At 42.6% G+C, this 13,384-nt stretch overlaps 1 protein-coding gene across 1 annotated transcript in view; it reads left to right on the top strand.

Moving 5' to 3' along the window:
- Window positions 1–10,491: 10,491 nt before the first annotated feature.
- ZSWIM5 (zinc finger SWIM-type containing 5) overlaps window positions 10,492–13,384 on the top strand; it is a 51,712-nt gene continuing 48,819 nt past the window's right edge. Inside the window, 1 exon segment of the mRNA XM_072419293.1 lies at window positions 10,492–10,892. Coding sequence (XP_072275394.1) covers window positions 10,514–10,892 — 379 coding nt within the window. The 5' untranslated portion in view covers window positions 10,492–10,513.

Genomic DNA, 13,384 nt, shown 5'->3' with positions numbered 1-13,384 from the left:
GCCTCTGGCCGCATCGCATTCTGAATTACAATGATTAAATCTTGAACTGTATCAGCAGAATGTTCTATGTGTGCAGACAGCTCTGGATACAATCTTCTGTAGTCTGGTAGTTACATTATCATGGAGGACATCTGTAAAACATGTTCTGGGTATAATCTGGGCTTTTTCCACACTTTGCACAAACTTCAGGAAAATAAAATTTCCCATCTATAGAATGTCCATGTGAACTCCTGATGTGACCGTCCACCCACCCTGCTGTGGTCAGGGGACAATACATTATTTACCAGATCAAAGATCTCCATCAACATGAGTGCTGCTTTATCTCAGGGGATCATTGAGCAGCATGGGATCAGGATAAGGCCTGAGGTTGCAGGATGTTCACTGGAAGGTCAGAAGTCACCAGCAGTATGGCTGCCTCCACAAAAAATGACCTCCTACCCCTCCCTTATCACTCAGGAAATAGCAATAAAACAAAGGAGCTAGCCATCTAATATTGATACTTGTTTGCTGCAGGAATTATCCACAGTGTGTCATGCAAAGGGGAAGAAAAACTCCCAAAATGTGTGTAAAGGGCCAGTCACATATTTGTGTTTTTAACATATCATTTCCCTTTTTCTGTGTGAGTTTCACATATGCGTCCTCCATAGGAGAGAAAACAATCTGCTTTTCCTTTACATATGTCTGCATAAAAAGTCCATGTGCTGTAATAATCAATGGTTCACCCAAAGCCAGCAATAATCCATGCTTTTCAGGTATTTATTAGTTTTATCTTAACAATGTATTCTCCTTATGTTATGGAAATTGGAGTATGATAACTATACCCCTATTTGTACCCTAGTTAATAATAATACTATTTTTTATGATAAATAGGGAAACATAGTCTTAAATGATCATAATCATAATATTATTAGTCTATTATAACCCCACTTTACCATGAATTAAAAGAATAAAATATCAATTCCCCAGCTTTATACTCACATAGGGTTCCAGATTACATTTATGAATATATTTATTGCTTTAAGCCCTGATGAAGGAAGGAAGACCCCTGAAACATGCTGTCATATTGTGCAATCTTCTATTTGATTTTATATTGAAATAAATGGTGTGGAGCTTCAATTATATCTTTTTAGTTCCATGGCAGTCTTAGGTGGCAGCACAGTAAGACGCAGAAGCTGCCAGCGGGCACCATAGATTTACATGATCCCCACACTAATGAATGGTATCCAGAAAACTTGCATTGGCCCAGCGCCATCCACACATTATCTCTCAAATTAAAAATAGTTCAGTGAAATCTCTGAATAACGAAATGTAATGAGGGCTCTACAGATGTCTCGGGTGAGGCTATTGCAATGCATGTAACATGTGCACATTAGCGTGTTGGGATTTATTTTAAATGTCACTCCAACTTCACAGTGCCGCATTACTGGTGTATCGGATGATTTGGTGCATTTATTAATATTATTAAACGGTAATTATATAGCGCCAACATATTATGCAGCGCTGTACATTAAATAGGGGTTGCAAATGACAGACAGATACAGGAGGAGGAGAGGACCCTGACCCGAAGAGCTTACAATCTAAGAGCTGGGCGAAGTATCACAAGTTCAATTTGAATGCGCTGCCTCATGCAACAAACGTTAATGCATACAAAATGAGAATGCTTTAAAAGAATGCAGCAGGACAATGTTAATTGGCCCTAAAACTGCATATTGGGGGTTTGTGGTGTTCTAATGTCTGGAGGACTACAAGTTCCAAGACTTGCTGGAAAATCCAGCTCTACAGTCCTGGAGATAAATCCAGCATGGAGTCTCAGTGAAATGTCATTCCACAATATCCTATTCTATGACAATGGTGGAAGATCTCACAATAAATACGTTATCACAAAATATTGCTAATTTTCTCAGACTTGATGCCGGTCCTGGGACGGTGCACATGGCGCTGAGACGCTGATGCATTTCTATCACTATACAGATGTTTACAGATACAAAATGAAGATAATGAATGGTCTGCTGCGAATGATCCTTTGTGAGGACATGTGGCCGGAAACAAATGCTGCATCTTTCACAAAGTGCAATAGATCCTGACTTTTCTTACAAATGACTGAAAGAGATCACAATTATATATATAGTCCTAATGATGTGTGTGAATGTTCCGAAAACCTCTTCTGTGTATAATGGTGAATATCTGTGTACACAAATGTCTGACACAGAACAGCTCATTCTTCAACAGTTGCAGATTGTAAAAGATAATATGCTAAAGCCTGAGAGGAGATTCAAGGAACGCTTCGTCCTGCATGCAGCAGACTAAGGCTGGGTACACACGTGCAATAATTGTCGTTGGAAAGGATCTTACTCTATCCTAAGCACTGCACAATGCATGAAGGAGCTCTGTACATACAGCGCCATTCTGCTCTATGGGGAGGGGAATCACGGAGCGGCACCCCGCTGTGCTCTCTCTCCCTTCATTTCCATTAAGATTGTTCGCCGTCCATGGTCTGTGGATCCGCCCGGACGGTTGTTCGGATGATGGACGACGGGCGCTGTACACACACCAGATTCTCGTCTGATATTGGCCCTGAGCCTATTATCAGATGAGAACCATTGAACGTGTGTACCCAGCCTTGGGGCATCATCCCAGCCTGAGCATGGTCACCAATTTAAATTCAAATTCTAAGTGATTTAATATGGAGTTTATTTGTAAAATGATGCAAGTTGCAAAGATTGATTTGAACGTTCGTCGTTCGTTTTCCGACGATAATAATTGGAAGTGTGTACGTAGCTTAAGTATCTCTTACAAATTATACATTAGTTACAGATACAAGTTGTAAGAGATACTTTTATTACAATGTCAGGAAGTTCTCCTGTGTTGGGCATCCTCTCAATGATTGCAGCTGTGGCTCCATTCATTGAGAAGAGCGTGCGATCCCCGGGGCACTAGAAGTTAATTAACCTGTAGTTCCTGGTGATCACAGAGGATCCTCCTGTTCAGCGAGAGCTCGACCTCTCGGCGGATCAGAAGGCCGTTCTCGCCTACATTGTCAGTAAGCGAGAAAGGACGGATTCACCGCGAGATTGAATTTAATATTCCCACTCGCTCATCCCCACTTATGGAATCAGGAAGAAATTTTTTCCTTTTTTTAAAGAAAATGAACCAGGGTTTATAAGTTTTTTTGCCTTTCTCTGGATCAGATATGTCTATAGGTTTGTATCTGGATTATGTTTGTCTCCCTAAAGGTTGAACTTGATGGACTTTCTTTCTTTTTTCATCTTGACTAACTATGTAATACTATGTAATTGTGACATGTTTGTAAGAGATATACCTGTTTGTAAGAGATATACATTTATAAACATTTGTAAAGGTATACAGTATTTAAATCATCAAAAAACTGGGGCCGAGGCAAGTTGTTTTCTTAAAAGGTTTAAATTCAAAATCTGGTTACCATTAGCAAACAAATGGGAAGAATATCCTTAGACTCCAACACTACTGGGTGCTCCTGTAATAACTGTCACACTGCGAATGTTCGTAACCATTGATTGATCGTTATCATCAGTGACCTAGCTAAGGCCAAGTTTCTTAAAAAAGCAATGCAAATACAAATACCACTTCTCTCTTCCTCTCTCCCTCCCTTGCTTTGTTTGCTTTATTTTCTTAGAATTCAGACTAGAATAGGATGTCTGGTCACCTGCAAATGACAAGTTCTCAAACAAGGAGTCACCCGGCTGAAATCAGAACAAATTGCAGATCTGGACTCACCAAACACAAGGGGACAAAGGCTTTTCTGTACATGTTTGTTGTGTCCTGACAAGTGATGATAATCAGAGGTGTGACTGCGCTGACCTGGGAAATCTTCAACAATCTTCTGTTTTCTGAAAGTTGAGTTTCAGTTCTCTTAAGTTCTCATAAATCCTAAAGGAAACCTGTAATGGTTATAAATCACATTTTGTTTGAGGTATAGCACCCCGTGTATAGTTGCACTGCACCACAACGCACATATTTTACATTGTGTTTGCTCTGCATTACGCAATAAAAAATTCTCTTATGTTTTCCGTGCTTTGCATTCAAATATAACCGATTGTATGAAGGCTTGTTCACATGGATGACTTGTGGAGGTAAATAGAGCCAGTCTACCTCTACCCCATGCTATTTAATATTGAAATAAATACAACAGTTTTCTGTTAGATCTCCTAGATTGTAAGCTCTTCAGGGCACTCCTCCTCCTTAGCATTCCTAAATTGCTCAATGAATATGGAAATTGTTAGGAGGAGTGCACATGGGCAGATTTTCACTTTCAATAAAACAACCAGATCTGACTTACCTTTCTGACCTGATAGAAAAATCCCCCCCCCAGCCGCTCTCTTTGCTCCTCCAATGACCTACTAACGATTTCCTCACTCATAACCTCCTCACATGCATGAATCTTTCTAAAGCTGCCCCGGCTCTCTGGAATGGTCTTCCTCTCCCCGGCTCTCTGGAATGGTCTCCTCGTCCTATTTGGCTTCCTCCTACTTTCTTCTCATTTGAAAGAGCCCTCAAAACCCATTTTCTCAAACTTGCCTACCCGTCTTTCTTTGTCACCTATTGATACTCCCTCTACCTCTTAGATTGTAAGCTCTTTGGGACAGGGTCCCCTCCTCCTTCTGTGTCACTGTCTGTATCTGTCTGCCATTTGCAACCCCAATTTAATGTACAGCGCTGCTTAATATGTTGGTGCTATATAAGTACTGTTTATTATTATTATATTAGATCGTTGTGACGGCTGACAGGCACTCATCCTACATTTGCTATGTTCAGCATCTGTTAGTAAGTTGTCTATTCAACTCATTGCCTGAACACAAGCCTGTCAATCACAATAGACAACTACCAATGAGATTGGAAGCAACTGGGATTACATGAGATTGTGATACTGTTACAGTACCACTTCAATGGTCTATGTGAAGGAGCCCATAAAGGGACTCCCTGCTAGTCAGCAATCTACATTGTTTGCAACCCACCAATTCTTCATAATGCTTCGACTCTTGTACCTCTCCTACCCCCCCATCCAGACCCATCTCCATTACCTTTCAATAATAAAGCCCTGTAATTAGTTTTAGAAGCTGTCTATGGACCTTGGTTTGATGCATTGGGTGTTTACACTTTGGGAATGAAGAGTGTTGAAACAAAGTGTCACTGATATGGGTCACTAAGTGAAGCTCACAAGGAAGCTGATTGTCAGGTCCCTCCAATTGCTTCAATTCTATTTGAACACAGATTTCGATCAAAGTGATTATTTGTAAATTCGAACAGATTAGTGAAATAATTGATTTTTTTGAGCAGTTGATTTTATGGGGAAGATCTTGGCATAGGTATACCTGAGGGCACTGAACTTAGAGAAAACAATCAATCCCCCAAACTTTAGTGTGACTGATGAATTGTCACCTGGAGAAAGCTCAGATGGGCGTCTAATATAACCAGTCAATGAAAGATGGGAGGTGTTGGCTGTTAGATCATCAGTCTCTTTTGGAGAGAATACCTAATTGTCTTTTCTGTCTAATATAGAGAGATTCCCTTCAGGGAGATCCCTGGAGAATGTCGGTCATTTGCTCCGCTTAAATCTACTATTGAATACTATTGAATTAGTTGAATACTAACAAGGATAAACTTTTATAAAAGTTGCAAACAGCCATTGCATTTCGGTGGTAACAACGGGCTCCTTCCTCAGGGCTTGATACATTTCTGAAGGTTTATTCCAGACAACAAAACCAAATTATTCTGGGAGGAGTGTGGTGCAAATATGAAGCAGGGCTCTGGGTATTACCTGGTATGATGTGCCCCAATGCCCAGCCATAAATGATTTGATTGGATGAACATTCCCTATTGTTTGATTTATATACTGAGGCAGGGAATATGGCTTCTTGGTTCAGGCCATGGCCCAACATATAAATCGGTCCTTTTATCGGTCATATTTATAAGTCCTACTGAGGCGAGATACAGTCCAAACATTGCATGGAACCTTTAAACCAATGGCGAGAAACCCAAAGCTAGAAAAACACAGAACCAAAGATTGTACAACATTTATCAGTCATAAATTCCTTCTGTGCATTCATTGTACCATAGGCTGTATTCATTCTGGAGACCCCGGGTGACGGGGCGATCATGCATTAGGGTGAATGTACACAACATTTGTAATTAGCTTATCACCAAGGTAATGAAATATTTCTGCAGCAGAACGCAGTGTTTAAATTGGATTTTATACAGCACGGCCATTGCCGGAGTACATTAGTGGCTGCAAGCAGGAGATCAGTATCACTGATGAAAACTTATGTTTGTTTTAAATGGCAATTCTGTGATACACTGTGCACAGAACAAAATAAATCCAGTGTTTACATATACCTGTATTGTGGACTAATGCATATCCTGCATACACAACATTTCAAGCTCACAAAACAGCCGTGGAATGAAAGTTGACACAAAGATGGTGGCCAAAGCTTGAGGCTGTCCTTTCTTTAATATGCATAAAAGACATAAAAAATCCTGGTGAACAGCTGGATAAATGTAGTGCATTGTACTGGGGACACATGCATGTGGTGGGAATATTTGGTGATAATTCACATAAAGTGGCAAACCCTGCACTTTGCTTGGCGTGCCGACCCTCACCTGTGGCCAAGCTGCCATTTCCATAAGCTCACCTGCAGATAGGTGGAGGGGCAGGCAGCGGGGGTGGGGTGTGAGAGGTGCACTCACCAGTCATCATTGACATGGATCAGTGCTGTGCACACTGCTGATATTTGGATGCACAATGAGCTTTTTATTTGTACAGCAGGAAGTCGCTCTCACTTATCTGCACTGCTGACACGGATTGTCGTCCAGTTTTTCCTGTTTGTGCTGGCAGCCATGCTTCTCTCTGCCTCTGGCGGCCTGCAAGACAAAAGATGGAGCTGATAGCAATCCACAGAACTCCACTGTAAACGCAAACTTCCCTAAAGCTTTAGTGTAGTCACCAAATCTGGTCACCCCCAGCCGTGGCACTAAAGCTGCGTACACACGGCAAATTTTTCTCGCCCGATAATCGGTATCGGCCAATTATCGGGCGAAAATCTGCCGTGTGTACAGTCGGTCCTGGCGGATCCATGGACGATGGACGACGACCGATCCTAATAAAAGGGAAGGGGAGAGCGCGCAGCAGGGTGCCGCTCCGTCGCTCTCCCCCTCCCCTCTCCATAGAGCATGAACGGTGCTGTATGTACAGCATCGTTCATGCATCGTGCAGTCTTTTCTCGTTGGAAAGGATCGTGAAAGATCCTTTCCAACGAGAAAAATTGCAGGTGTGTACGCAGCTTTAGACCCTCAAATATCACACAGTGATCCCAGGGGTCTGCTCATCATACCTGGAGGACAATGTGCAACAAACTACACTGACCAATCAGAAATCATCTGTCTGCAATAAATTGATAGTGATTTGGCACTATGGTAATTGCACAGTATCACTGAAATGTACACTTCTGTATAGAATAAACCCAATGATGTCTATTCATGTCATATAAAGACAAATATAACATATATATGTATGTATGTGTATGGTGGTGGGGGGATATATCAATCCAGTACTGTATATACAAGGTGCAAGGCATACAGGATAGTACAGGCAAGTGTGTGAATATAATGTATATATATATAAATTAGTAAGAGGAATGTATATAGAAAGTGCACAGACAGCACAATGACAGCGACCCCTGTATATGTAGAATGTATATACAATATACACAGAGCCCGCTGTATATGTGTATATAATGTGTATATATAATATGTATATAATAAATGGATATACAGTAATACAAAGTTTAGTAATAGCAGACCCCTGGTATATGTAGTATACCTATATTGTGTGTAGGGATATATATAACATGTGTATAGGACAAGGAATTATTATATTACTTATAGTGATCCTATAGTGTATGTAGAGATATATATTAGGGGGTTGGAATGTGTACACAATGTACACGGGGGGCAGTGATAGCTCTCCCCTCATATATAGGATATATATAACATGTGACAAGTAATTATTATAATAATTATAGTGATCCTATAGTGTATGTAGAGATATATATTAGGGGGTTCAATGCCAGCTGCTACCCCCCCCCCCCCACCTCAATAAATAAAGGTTTATTTGGAATAAAATTTTAAGCATTTATTATTTAACATTTTTCATTTAAACACTCAGTATTTATATCCATTTTTGAAAAAAGAAATGTTTGTATATTTCCAGATTTGTTCATATGTTGCAGCAGTATTGGGAAGGCTTTCAGACAGTGATTGGTCAAATACAATGGATAAAATGCTGCTTACAGAAGGAAAGGCGTTGCTGAGGTATATGGTATCTATAAACCAACTTTGAATTATGAGGAAAGGAATTCCCGGTCTAAGTAGATGAATTTATTGTCCATATAGATCCCCAACAGAGATCGGATTTTCGTAAAGCATGGGGGGCGATTACTTCTTCAATGTATTTCAATGGTGGCTAAGAAAAACATATAAGTGGGTAAGTGTTGAACCTCCTACTTTGGGTTTGTTCCTGGAAAAACTTAAATTTGTCTTCCAAATGGATTGGGGGCAGGCTCCAATCAATAAACATTCCAAAGTACAAACTTTCTTTGAACTATTGGGAATCATATATAGACATATTACCTTTGGAAACTAGAAAACTTTTAATATCAACATTTGCACAAACTTCTTGGTATGCTCATAGATTATTGGTGACCCACCCGTCATTTTGTAATAGAACCCGTAAAGAATTATTAGATTAATGTTGGATAATTTACTATACCACTGAATTGTTTTATTACCTTTCTGTATGTGTGATGGTATTGTATACTGCTATAATCCTATTTTGTAGAATTGTTTGTATGCTAACACCTCTGTTGTAATAATAATAATAAAGTTTAAACACGCAGTATATATACATCGCAAAGGAAAGGGTAACAAGGGCAAACAGAAATGAGAACTTGGCATGGAATGTTATAAAAATACAAAGTATAGGCAATATAAAATACAATTACTAAAGAAAATATAAAGGTTTGAGGACCTCATCGGGTCCCATTGGAGGTCCAGTCCAACACAAAGTCCACATTAGACATGAATAGATCGGGGATCATGGTAACAAAGTTATGTATTGGGGTCCGGGTGGGATTCTGGAATGTCTCTCTGTCTCTTTTTTCTGAGGATCCCCCAGGCTGGCAGTGAGTTCCTCCATTACCATTATGGCAGTGGGAGGGGGACATGTTCCCATAGGCTGGGGATACAGAGAGTTGCTTGCAGGTATTAGGTGTATTAGATTTTGTATAAGGGGTATTACCCTGTCCAAAAAGGGACGGATTACAGTGCAGGACTAAAATAGGTGCAGCATGGAACCTATATGGAATATAATGTATATATGTAGAATATTCACACGGTGCAGTGATGGGGACATGTGATATAGATGTAAGATATATAGGAGGGAATTCCATACAATGTTCACTCAACGTGCAATGCCAGCCCCCCCCCCATAAATATAGAGTGCATAAAGTATGTGTAAGTGAATGTTGGGTGTATGTTGGGTGGATATGGTGTATTTGTAGAGGTTGTAATGTATACATTGTGTTATTATATGGAATGTATATACAATGTACATGGAGGCCAGTAAGTGAATGTTGGGTGAACGTTGGGTGAATATATAGAGGTTGGAATGTATAAATTATTATATGGAATGTATATACAATGTACATGGAGGCCAGTAAGTTAATGTTGAGTGAATGTTGCGTGAACGTTGGGTGAATATATAGAGGTTGTAATGTATAAATTGTATTATTATATAAAATGTATATACAATGTACATAGAGGCCAGTAAGTGAATGTTGAGTGAATGTTGGGTGAACGTTCGGTGAATATATAAAGGTTGTAATGAATACATTGTATTATTATATGAAATGTATTTACAATGTACATAGAGGCCAGTAAGTGAATGTCGAGTGAATGTTGGGTGAACGTTGGGTGAATATATAGAGGTTGGAATGTATACATTGTATTTATTATATGGAATGTATATACCATGTGTGAATGTCGAGTGAATGTTGGGTGAACGTTGGGTGAATATATAGAGGTTGGAATGTATACATTGTATTTATTATATGGAATGTATATACCATGTACATAAAGGCCAGTAAGTGAATGCCGAGTGAATGTTGGGTGAACGTTGGGTGAATATATAGAGGTTGGAATGTATACATTGTATTTATTATATGGAATGTATTTACAATGTACACAGAGCCCAGTGACAGCTGGCCTCCCCTCACACATAGCTCCTCCCCCGTTTCCTGGCCTTTCTTGTTAGTAGCCAATCAATGATCTTTCCTGGCGCTCGCTCCCGTCTGACGGCCAATAGCCTATTGCGGGCGGCGCGCTGTCAGTTCTCAGCAGCCAATCAGTGGTGGGCGGTGCGGCGCGGGCGTGCGCTGCGCGCTCCCAGCGCTTAGTCAGTCAGTCAGTCAGTCAGTCGGCGGATATGGCGGAGGCTGAGCGATCTCCGCCGGTGAAGCGGCTCTGTTCCCGGCTTCCTCCCACACGGGTCCCCCCAGCTCGGGGTCCTCAGCTACTGCACCAGCCGGAGTCTCTGCTGGACTGCTCGGCCAAGGCGGTGGCGGAGAAATGGGCCTTCGAACGGGTGGAGGAGCGCTTCGAGCGGATCCCGGAGCCCGTCCAGCGCCGCATCGTCTACTGGTCCTTCCCCCGCAACGAGAGAGAGATCTGCATGTACTCGTCCTTCCAAGCCCCGGAGCCCACCTCCATCCCGGGGCCCGGGGCCCCCGCCACTGATGGGCTGCCCTTCCGCCGGGGGATCCGCCTGCTGGACGGGGGCTGTGTGGACAACGTGCTGCAAGTCGGTGAGTGCCGGGGAGGGGGGAGCGTCATCAAGGACTAATGCCGAGTGATAGAGTCCCATCTGAGGACTGAGAGAAGGGTGATAGAGGGGTGACAACTACAGCCGAGGGGTGATAGAGGGGTGACAGCTGGGGGGTGATAGAGGGGTGACAGCCGAAGGGTGAAGAGGGGTGACAGAGGGGTGACAACTACAGCCGAGTGGTGACGGTGACAGCGACAGCAAGGGGTGATAGTGGGGTGACAGCCGAGGGGTGATAGAGGGGTGACAACTACAGCCGAGGTCTGATAGAGGGATGACAGCGACAGCCGAGGTCTGATAGAGGGGTGACAGCTGAGGTCTGATAGAGGGGTGACAGCCAAGGGATGATAGATGGGGTGACAGTGACAGCTGAGGTTTGATAGAGGGGTGACAGCGACAGCCGAGGTTTGATAGAGGGGTGACAGCGACAGCCGAGGTGAGGTTTGATAGAGGGGTGACAGCGACAGCCGAGGTTTGATAGAGGGGTGACAGCGACAGCCGAGGTCTGATGGAGGGGTGACAGCGACAGCCGAGGTCTGATGGAGGGGTGACAGCGACAGCCGAGGTCTGATGGAGGGGTGACAGCGACAGCCGAGGGATGATAGAGGGGTGACAGCGACAGCTGAGGGATGATAGAGGGGTGACAGCGACAGCCAAGGGGTGATAGAGGGGTGATGGCCGAGGGGTGATAGAGGGGTGACAGCAGGGGACTGATAGGTGACAGTGACCAATGAGGAATGACAGAGGGGTGACAGCACTGCCAAGTACTTGTCTGGGGTACCAGCTGATGACTGGCATTGGGGTGATAATGCCAACCTATTGGTGTGGTGACAGCAATGGCCAAGGACTGACAGAATAGGTGATGATGGGTTAGGGCTCCTGACGGTTGATAATGGGGTGATAGGGGGCTGATAAAGAGCTCACAGTGCTAGCTGAGGACTGATTGGTGGTTTCAGCTGGGGGTGAATGGCTTTTTAGATATAATGTGAATGATCCCAGAAGAGATTTGATAGGGGGGAGGGGGTGATAGGACCACACAAGGACTGTGACAATATTTATGGTAGATTGAGGAACGTGTGATGTGATATCCCGGAGTGTGATAGAAATGCTGGGACCACTGATGGGGCTGAATGAAGGACTTAGGGATAATTGATGGTTGGTCTGATTTATTTAGAGGCATGGATGAGTGGTTGGGCCAGATAAGGTTCAGTGATCAGTAACAGAACTAATCAGGGACTGGCGCTGATGGGTTTTGTTCTTCTGGGTGAGACATGTAACTAATTCAGGTTGTGAATGATTGATTTAAGCAGGGCTGGGTAAAGGGACCTGATATGGACTGCGTTATGTAGATCTTTTCTGTACAAAGAACTATCGAAAGATTCGGTTCTTGGTTGTGATTGAATTCTGGACCTGTTCAGAACCATGTAGAAATGATAGGAGTACTGGGACTAAGTAATGATTGGTTGACCCAATCAGGGTGATAGATTCATGTTGGGGACGTAATGGGACGATGGAGCCATGGAGTGGTTGACCAGATATGGTCCGGTGATTAGTTCTGTTTAGGTCCATATAGAGGGAATGGTATTGGTTCTTCTAGCTGTGAAATGCGATGGATGAGCGATGGGATTATTTCAGGGCCATATATTGATGGATTCAGTCACAGGACCATTGACAAATGATGTCAGTGCTATGGGAGCGTGATGTGGACCAGCGTGTAATAAACCTTGAAGGATCAATAAGTGATGATCTCAGTTCTGGCCCGATAATTTGTGATTATGGCTTTGGCTCCTCTAGAATGAGCGATGGAATCAATAAGAGACCACAGAGCCATGTGACAACAAATATATTTGCTTGGAATGACCAGTTTGTCGTCAGATTTTGGTAAACTGGTGAAGTGCTAAGGTCTGCTAGAACGGTGATGGTGCAAATTGAATACCAACAAAGGGGTGAAATTGATATCAGGCTGGCAGCCCCAACCTTCTACCACTGGGGTATCCAATGGGATTTACTCCTGGGCTTTGGGTCACTGGAGGTCATGGCTGAGAATTATTCATTAGGACCATGGCTGATGAGCGGCTGAATGTTCATTCCCGTTTGAGACCATTACCAGGACCAATGGTGGACTGTCGGTGACTGATGATCAGTTTTCACACCATATTGCTAGGATTAGTTCTGAAGCTGTATGTAGTTATCGGGTCATTTCAGGACAATCTATAAGTACTGGAAGCATTTACTGTTCTGGTTGTTGGGATGGGTTTAGCATCTTGGGGAAATGATGGGGATTCTTTCTTTCTTCTAATAATTTAAGATCTCATATGAAAGATTTGTTATTATGTGAAGATCAGAAAGTCTGAGAAAAGCCAGCTTGTCATAAGTTTATGTGCAAACTCACCATCAGGAGCGTGGTGATCCCCCATCCCTGCAGGGCCTGCAATTATTCTCCATTCTAAGCTTTCCTTTTGTAGACATTTCATC

This window comes from Pyxicephalus adspersus, chromosome 8, assembly GCF_032062135.1.
Source record: "Pyxicephalus adspersus chromosome 8, UCB_Pads_2.0, whole genome shotgun sequence".
In the NCBI taxonomy this organism is placed as follows: Eukaryota; Metazoa; Chordata; class Amphibia; order Anura; family Pyxicephalidae; genus Pyxicephalus; species Pyxicephalus adspersus.
The sequence above is the reverse complement of the archived record's forward strand: the minus strand, read 5'-3'. Positions and strand labels throughout refer to the sequence as shown.